This window comes from Macrobrachium nipponense, chromosome 19, assembly GCF_015104395.2.
Source record: "Macrobrachium nipponense isolate FS-2020 chromosome 19, ASM1510439v2, whole genome shotgun sequence".
In the NCBI taxonomy this organism is placed as follows: Eukaryota; Metazoa; Arthropoda; class Malacostraca; order Decapoda; family Palaemonidae; genus Macrobrachium; species Macrobrachium nipponense.
Genome location: NC_061088.1, coordinates 66,370,608 through 66,380,607, shown reverse-complemented (window position 1 = coordinate 66,380,607; position 10,000 = coordinate 66,370,608). Strand labels below are relative to the sequence as shown.

The 10,000-nt window shown below is 37.0% G+C and overlaps 1 protein-coding gene across 3 annotated transcripts in view; it reads left to right on the top strand.

The window, feature by feature from the left end:
- The window catches only part of LOC135217893 (uncharacterized), a gene marked incomplete at its 3' end in the record, with an annotated part of 656,594 nt that overhangs the window by 422,956 nt on the left and 223,638 nt on the right, over positions 1-10,000 (top strand). Inside the window, 1 exon segment of one of the 3 annotated variants that reach the window (XM_064253955.1) lies at positions 1,696-2,441. Within the exon segment in view, the coding sequence (XP_064110025.1) occupies positions 2,307-2,441 (135 nt within the window). 3 annotated transcript variants of the gene reach the window in all.

Genomic DNA, 10,000 nt, shown 5'->3' with positions numbered 1-10,000 from the left:
AATATTCAGAGTGATTAGTTTTTTTAATTTTTGGGTGGGAAGATGTGGGCTATGTTTACTTGATCTCTGATGCTTGAATATTTTGGGAATATGGACTTTAATTTTACACAAATGTCTTTGTTGTTTGACTTACACTTTTCAATATATGTAATTGATCAACTTTTTTATATATATCTGATGACGTTACTTGATTGGACTACTTTTGAAAAATTGATTTTCGAAGTAAACAATATCAGTTTGCTGTGAAAATATAGAATTTGAAAAATTGATTTTCGAAGTAAACAATATCAGTTTGCTGTGAAAATATAGAATCTACAGGAGTTATTTACCAAAGTTTTCGTTTTTTTGTTATTTTTGCTATAACAATTAAAAATGACATTGGTAAGGGGATAATTAATGTTTTGATACGACATCTGGTGTACACTGCGTAAGGAATAATTGCGTTACACAATTATGAATGAAAGTATTTTAGGTCATTTATGAAGTAGTCCAGTCATACACCGTGATCAGCACTCTTGTGTGGTTCCAAATCGCATGAAGATCGTACCTAAATCTGTAATGAATGAAGTTTGTTGTTCTAAACTATTTTGAAACGTGAAAGTAAATCCATTTGCGGTCTTGATTCTTAACAAAGAAAGCTCCTTCTTGAACACCTGGTGGATTCAACTAAACCGAATTGCTTGCTATGATTAGTGTTCTTGAGGTGATGTATTCAAACTTCTCAATTGTACAAAAGACCTCCAGAGCTTCCATCTTAAAGTAAATTGCTGATTCAAAGTGAGATTAGATTATTTTGCAAATGTAATCTGTTAACGCGCTTGGACTCTTGCGATTTTGTTTTTGAAGTTTATGGTTTTTTACTTTAAAAAGAAACAATTCAGTCTAATCGGTATTTTACTTGCTGAAGTGAAAGTGTAGAAACTGCAAGAAAGTAACCACTTAGTGAAATGATAGGAAAACACTTGTAGAAAATATATTTAATTATTTCCTCAGTTTCTTGGACATTTTCTTTCCAGTGTAAAGAATTTGGGACCACCCAGTATTTTAATTGCTCCAATGTGATTCTGGTTATTTTATATATATATATATTTTTTTTTTTTTTTTTTTTTGGGGGGGGGGGTTACTAGATATCGATCTTAAAAATGTCAAAGAATGCATCAGTAAACCGCAAATGGGTTTGCTAATTATTAAGGAGTGAACCTTCTTCTATTTTGTATAATTTTTAGAGGATGACTGGGTTATGTAAATCGTGTCTCTTTGTGGCATCTTGTTCGCGACTGCGTGTGTTTGTGTGTGTGTTTTCTTTCTGAACGAATGATTTTTCTCAGACGCTCAAAATACTTCTGGCGGTGTATAAGCAGAGCACACGAGTTGATAAAACTTCACCCCCAAACTTGGCCATTTTATTAATAATTGCACAGAAGAAAAATCGTTGGGCGCACTTTAAGTGATTACAGGTCTCTAAGTATTCCCCTTGAACCACAAGTAGTAAACAGAAACCGAGTGGTGCAATTAAGTAAATGGAAACATGACTCCTGGGCTCCGAGTGGCACCCCGACGCGTCCGAGAAAAACACGGAAAAAGAGGAATGATTGCTGTTGTTGTTGTTGTTGTTCTTTTTCCGTGGGAGTGAGCGTAAGTGTTGGCTTGTGTCTGTCTGTGTGATGACGCCTGCCCTCTGTCTTCTATCCTCAGGCGGTGGCGGCACACCCGAGGAGACTGGGCGATGCTTGATGGGTAAAAATAAAACCTTTCAGCGAGAGTGCCTTAAAACGGGCGCTGGGTTCCACCGCCCCCACCACCTGCCTCTACCACTCTGCCCTTCCGTCTAAAAAGCACCCATATTGTCGTCTGAATCCCTCTTAATCTCCTGTGCCTCCCTCTCTGTTACGATCCCCATCCCTCCTCATGGAATGAGTCATGCCAGAGAAACCTGAGCTCACCACAAAAAGTGGAAACGACTCGGTTCCTGTAGCACCTTCGGTGTGGGCTCTGCAGGCGCTCTTGCACATTGCCTTAGTCAAGGAACTCTTTTCTTGGTCCTAAAGAACTCTTGAGATCCTTCGATGCCATTTCAAATAGAGTAACTCCCTTTGCAATGTCAGAAGTTCTCATACAAATACAGTAGTCCAGCTGCTAACAGATGTTAAAAATAAGTGAGGTGATGAGCCAAGCAATTCGTTGAACGAAATTTAAGATAAAGTGGAGAAGGGCGCGAAAGACAAACGGAAGCGTTAGGGCGTTCAGTCTGCTTGTAACTGTCTAGTCGAAGCTCTGTCTCTGTCTGCAACGGGGGCCCAGCCAGCATGCAGGCCGCCCTCCTCGTCCGCAACAAACGATCCAAAAGAAGGGGGACACTAAGACCCACTTCCCTCGCCAACCTCCCATCCCATGTGGCCACTAAGAACATCTTGCCGTTCCCAAGATTCAACCCACGTAAGGTAAGTGGGCTCTCTTTTCACCCCAGATCTGACGTCACGCCTTCTGAAGCTGCCGTCGTCGCTGTCATTGACCGCTCTTGCTTTATTCAGTCAGACACTTTGCCACTGGCGGTACTTAGTTGCTTACGCACAGTGCAATGAAAGGCTTAGATTTAGTGATCAAAACATCGACGTGGGAACGAAAGAGTGTGCATGCTACATCCAGAAAAATCGCGAGATGTTAGGGGATGTGCTTTTCACAGGTGTTGTAGTTCTTAAGAATTTAATTGACTAAACCCTAATGACTGTTCTTTACAGAGGAAAAGTCAAGGCTAACGAGTCTTGTACGCATTGCATTTGTTTTTTATTGCCTTGCCGAAGAAGGAAGAAAGAATGATGGTATGATAGGATTTCAGAATGGTAATAAGTAATTCATGAAATTAAATGTTGAATAAAGAGAGTCGTTCGTTACGACCCCTAAGATCTCATTATTTGTTTCATCAGTAACCATAGAAATCGATTATTAAAATATAAGTGTGTGTATTTTCTTTAAATGTGGCATTTATTGCATGGCAGTAACTAGAAGCACTTTTGTAGGTACAAACGCTTGTCCGTAACTCATTTTTGCGTAGACCTTAGTACTATATAGTGTTCGTGTATGCGAGCTCTCGGCTCGTATTTTTCTTCGTTATATATTCACTTTTACAGATAAAATTTGTTATATTTTCATTTGATGTATCTGATATAAAATCTTTGTTTTATGTATAAGTTGAGAAGGTAAGTCTTTCGGAACATATAACGTCGGTGACCAGACTGCAGGTGAGTCGTCCTTTGGAAAAGGTAGACTGTTTCAGTCAAGTGCCAATGATCGGGGATTTGTACTTGAGTAAATTAATAGAGGTTTTTTCCGCGTTCATGGAGAACGTCGGGACTGTCCGAAAGTATTTAGGTGTCTCTTCATCCGTCCATATATCCTTACTAAATGTCTTGTCAATAATTGTATAGTGTGCTCCTTGGAAAACCAATGAAAATTGGCTTCACTATTATTGCGGTTGTTATCATTAGGATAATATCCGCAAATCTGCCATTCTTCCTGTTAGTTTATCATGAAGCATTTTTTTTTTCAAACAGCATGTTTTGAATACTTATCATCATGCATAATTACATTTATTTGTGACATAATAAGTTGATGTAATGAAGTCACTTGGGAGACTGGATGAATGAAATAAGCCGCTGAACAGACCACGTGTCCTTGCTAGGCTGGTCTTGGTTCGAACGCAGCACCTGAATCTTGACGTATTGGTCGAAATTTGTAAATGGTTTACGTCAGGATTCAGAGGAGGGTCTGGTCACATACATCACGTAAATTATATATATATATATAATATATATATATATATATATATATATATATATATACATATATATATATATATATATATATATAATATATATATATATATATATATATATATATATATATAAACCGTATATCTATTCCCAATTATCAGAACTGAAAAATGAAGCCTCTTCTGACATAAGAGGGCAATATACTGTTGGCTAGTTGCGCACAGCGCCATTTCAGGGTCAAGTCTTATGGCGAAAGATGTAGTCAAAGAATGAGTACGTTCTTCTGTCAATTCCCATATTTCCGTTTGTACCTGAAAAGGCTCAATAGAAACACGAAAATTTACCTAAAGTTCATGGAGCAATAATTTCGAACTGGAAACATTCACCTGGCTTGCAGGACACTTCCTTCAATTACTTTGTTCACATGTTAAGTGTTCACCGTCTAACAGTAGATGTAAAATACTTAGTTTCTTATTGAATGAATTACATAACCGTAAACATATGTCTTTCTTTACTTAGCATGGTAGATAAGAACAGATGTGTACCATCAAAGTTTTAAGGTCTTATTGCAGATCTTATTAATTCATGTTTCATGAGAATGGGAACTTGAAGTTTAACTTTATTCCCAAGATAAATTTCCCCATTTTTTCCTATTCAGAAATCTTAGTGTTTTGGCGGATTCCGAAATCCTTAGAAATAATGGCATAACATCCTGGGAGTATTGACTTCCTGAAAATACTTTCCTCAGAAATCGAACAATAGTACATACAGCATACTATATATATATATATATATATATATATATATATATATATATATATATATATATATATATATATATATATATATATATATATATATATATATATATATATATATATATATATATATATATATATATATATATGTATGTATGTATATCGTATGTTGATTCCTTTATTATATAGTACTGAATGTAATTAAAAATCATGCGTTCATCACTAATACTAAGTTAATGGGTTGCTACCCTAAAAGAGATTTAAACGAGAATAGCATATGTTTTAGACGTTGTTATATATTTTGCACAGACAACACAATACTTATCGATGAGTACTTTTGCCTCCGAATCCAAGCCTTCTTTTTACTTTTCAAACATTAGTAATCATGGTTTAGATCATCCCTGGAATAATTTCGCTTTGGCCATTTTCCGCTAGCTCTGTTTCAGGAAGGAGCATCATGTATGGGTTCTAGTGCCTGTGTCGCAAGTGTTGGTGTGTGCTACCAATATTCCTTTTTTAACATGCTTGCACATTATTAATTGGCGGTAATACTTTTCTGATCGCGATCTGCAGTTGGATGTGGGATTTAATCGTTCTTCTGTGGAACAGTTCCGTATTTCATTAAGAGGTTCCTTTTTTGTTTTTTACAGATTTTTTTTTATAAACCAGTCTTAGCTCTCTCTCTCTCTCTCTCTCTCTCTCTCTCTCTCTCTCTCTCTCTCTCTCTCTCTCTCTCTCTCTCTCTCTCTCTCTCTCTCTCATAGCTCCAGAAAATCCGGTTTACAATTGTGTTGTACCCAGTTTAAATGACGCACAGATTGTGTATGAGAAATGTCAATTGTAGAAGTTATTGCTTTCAAATCTTCCCTCTATCTCTCTACAAGGCTACGAACGTCTAAGTAAATCCAATTAAATAAAATTGAGTACTAACTAGATACCATGTGTGATATAGTAAGTTTCTCTTGACTTAACCCGCTGAATCACACATCATCATTAGATACGTTGTTACCTTTGTAAACAAAGTTTGACGGTAGATATGTCGTCGCCGGAATTTGTATATATGTCTGTGCATATGATGTACTGTACGTTGCATCATAGTTTATTCCCACACTATTGGAGGAAGCAGTACTTAATGGTGATTCTCAGGCCATGACCTAATGCAAGGCCTTGTATTTTTCTGTTACTCTGCCGTGTCGTCATCATCCTTCCTGCAAAGTGTAACCGCCGTGCTGCAATGTTTGCTGTGTTTACAATAGCCGACGCTCCCTGTCCTGCTTCTTATCACTCTATCGGTATTTTCACTACATAGCAAGTAATGAGGGCCAATATTCCTCATTAAAGGTACATTTATATTATACGATCACGCTACTCTCTCTCTCTCTCTCTCTCTCTCTCTCTCTCTCTCTCTCTCTCGTCCCTCTCTCGTCTCTCTCTCTCATCTCTCTCTCTCTCTCACACACACACACACACACAAATGAATAAGTAAGGCTTCTCATTTATGTATTTTTATAGCAATATTTAGAATATTTAAGATTCATCATGGGGTATTTTTTTATAGATATTATTATGGAACGGATGACCTAGGACTTGGTTAACAAAGTAGGCAAGAAATTTACTGTCATCTTATGCTGATGGCTGCCAATTACACCTCAAGACTGATCATTATGAAATAGTTAGCTGATGGAATAGTGAGCCGCCGAATTCACGAGTTTTAAGAGGTTACTGACTCGATGCATTAGAAACTATGGGCAAGTTTTTGTTAGTAATTGTACTCTTACGTGGCACTTTTGGCACTTTGGACGTTGTGATTCCGGTTGTAAATGAATTCTTTATTTTTCATTTATTTTGTTTTTTGTAGCTGGATATATGGAATTTGTAAGGGTTTTTATCACAATACATGTTTGGGGGGAAATTTTGCATTGATTCGCAGTAAACGTTTAAACATAACCTTGAACGGACGGGGATTTGCAGTTAATTAGTAATAATAATAAGCGTAGATGCCTACAGTATTTTTTCTGATTTGTCACATTTTCTTTATAGCATTTGTTACTAAACTCATTCTAGAAATATCTTTTCATCCAAGTGAAAGGTAACGTTGATATCGGAATTAATGTCGACCAGAATCTTTCCCTTTTTAGTTTTATGTAAAAGAAAACTATTGTGCCGTCTTTGTCTGTCCGTCCTCAGGGCTGAAAACCTACTGAGGCTACAGGGCTGCAAATTAATATTTTGATCATCCACCCCCCAATCATCAAACACCAAATTGCAGCCCTCTAGCCTAAGTAGTTTTTATTTTATTTAAGGTTAAAGTAAACCATGAGTCGTGCATCTGGCAGCGCTTTCCGGAGGCATTGGACGCACATTCACCTGTCGGGTTTGGTGAGCGACTAAAGAGCCACCGGTCAAAGCTGATTGTTTTATAGTGCAGCATTACACGTTGTACAGAAAACTCGATTGCGCTGTAGAAACTTCGGCGCATTATTTGCTTGTTTTCTTTAAACCATAACCTGGTGACATCATTGCGGTGTAATAAGATTGAATGTGGAATGCCGTTTGAGTGATGATTGCATGCTAACATGTGAATAAGAAAAGGGATATATATTAGCAAATAGAAGTATGGAGATATGCTTGCAGTTCATGATTATAAATGGGCTCGATTGCAATAATACTTACCACCACGACCATCATCGAATATTCTCAGTGTATTCGCTTTTCTGATTACTATTACACATTATTCCAGTAATTCTTAAATATTCTCATAAAAAGATTAGTTTGGATTATGCGCTACGGTATATGATTTCTTTCCTTCCGGTCTGGTCTGTGCTGATAAAGTTTTCTCTCTTAAAAGAAAAAATCCGTATGATAAATTATAACTTATTCCATTTAGTTGCCGGTGGCCCGGTGCCCTGATGGGCCAAAGGTGTTAATGTTAATTATTACAACAGACTTGTGTATAATCACGAGAGCTACGGATATGATAAATTGTATTATTAGGCTGCTTAATGAATATTCTGAATCAAATAATGAGCAAATATTTATTTTAGAAGTTAGCCAGGCAGATGAAAGATTTGATTTATTATTGTTAGTAGGCGCTTGCGTGTGTTGAGCTACATGTGCGTGTGTTCATAACGATATGTTTTGAGTAAATGTTTTGGCCATTATTCATGACGCACTATCACGAATGTAGAAATTAATTCTTTTTTTGTGATCGTGCCGTTTGCGTGTCCGAGAGTACTGTCACCAAGGAGACAGTAGATGTGTGTAGTATATCGAGAGTTTTAACCTGCCAGACCGAAGAGAAAGAAGAATGGGGGAAGGGAAAAGTTTGTTGACATATGAACAGCGTAAATAAAAGCTTGGACTGATCTATATGGTCCGGAATAGAGATGAAGGCGTATTTCGTTTTTCCTGGTTAACAATTTATATGCCGAAGAATTGTGTGTCCAGTGGCCATCTATCTTGTCATTCATTTCACAGACGTACAATTTTGTACATAGTAGCAGGAATCCTTTATAAACTACTAAGAGGACAGTGTGTTTATAAGAGTAGGGTGACTTTGCATGGCCTTTTATAGTCACGGCTTATTTGTATGTCCTTCAGTTGTGCGGTTTCAAGAGTGAGGCCTGCTACAACAACAATTAACTGTCGCAGAACTTGTTTGATCTTTAAATTTATAATGCTATTGAAGGAGCTTTACCTGCTATTTTGTTCGTATATCTAATAATTTGTACTGTAGACACCCTTTTGCACACACATGCTTATGTTTTTTTTATTATATGTATGTATATATAATGTGTGTGTGTGTGTGTAAGTGTGTACATATATAATATTTTTCGGCGAAATATTGAATGACAAACGTTTTACACGGAATTGAGGAGTAAGAAATTTTCAGTTATAGTGTTCTCTTCCTCTCATTTGTCTTTTGACGTTCGTTGACAGTTTTAACATTACGTATATCTAATATGTATAACTAATCACGAAAGTTTGGAACGTGATAAATCCATAAACAAAGGTATAAGCCACGAAGGAAAGATAAACAACGGAGTTTCTGCAAGATCTTTCGACTCAACGTCTGCTGATTAAAGGACGTTGAGTCGAAAGATCTTTCAGAAATTCCGTTGTTTATTTTTCCTTCGTGGCTTATACCTTTATGTATATCTAATATATGCGTTTGGCCAGAATACTGATGTTTACCAAACCGGCCAAAAGCTTGTAATGGAAACTAATTAAAAAAGAATATAACAATAAATGGCCCATTAGGAGGTTGTGCTGTGAGTGAACCTCACATAGTCCAATGTAGACAAATTTTTAAGATGGTAGCGGCGTTCTTTCGGTCCCTGGCTCCACCTTTTCTCACTTCCTCTCTTCAATCTTGCTGTCCAACCTCTCCAGCTATAACTTGCAACTGTGGAGTTTTCTCTCTGTCAGATCATTGTGCCCTGTCATGTAATACCTGGATCCTCTTATCTGACTCCCCAACCACTCCAGCTCCTTCATTTCAGTGTGAGGAGCTGAATGGCTGAAAGTTCCCCAGTGCTTGCCTTTATAACCTAAACTTTGTTTCATGATTTGCAATTTATGAACTAAGTGTAGAAGGTGGAACTTTGGTTGTACTGTAGGATGAGATTTTAACTGAACAGCACCTGCATGCAAAACGAAAATACGCGATAGATAGACATCTCTCCCAAGAGCTCTAAAAGACCAGAACGTATGCCGGATGATATCGACGCTGGGTCTGTATATCAGATATCCAGGACTTATAAGTATAATGACATAGAAAAATTGGAATTAATATTTTACATTGCTCCCTCGGCTCCGTTACTCTTGGGAACCCTAGCATACGTCGAATTAAAAAAATTTGGCGATTCAGTCACGAATGGTTGGTATACACTTCATCGGATGCCGTTGTTAGGGCTCTTTGTAGGTCGATATGTCAAGTACATGTACTCAGCTATTTGCGTTGGTTGGCTTAGTGTCTCATTTATCCCCTTATATTGAAATGCCAGCTAGTGACGGAGATGGACAGCTTTATTTAAAGCAAAAATTAGAAAAAATTTATATGACCAGGGAAAGTACTATATTCGTTATTCCTAACATTACGTCCAACAAAGTATTTCTTTTGTTGTCGAAACTATGAATTATTCATGGGTTTCAGTTTGAAAATGCCTTCTTATATCTCAAACACCGCCTGCTCACTTCCCCATATTCTTTATTGTGTCATCCGCCCTCAAGACTTTTATTTATTTTTCTTGAGTGTGTCTGGTTTAAAGACCACTCAAATAGCTTCTATTCACTATGCAACCTTGATATCTTCTCCTCCTCATAATGTTGAAATCTTTAGACTAAATGTTTCTAACTTTTTCGGATTTCTTTGCAAAAAAAAAATAAAGAAATATAATATTAGTTATGAAGAACAAATGCAGTCTTCATTGACGTCTGCAATCACTAGTCTCAAATGTAAAGGAGAGCGAC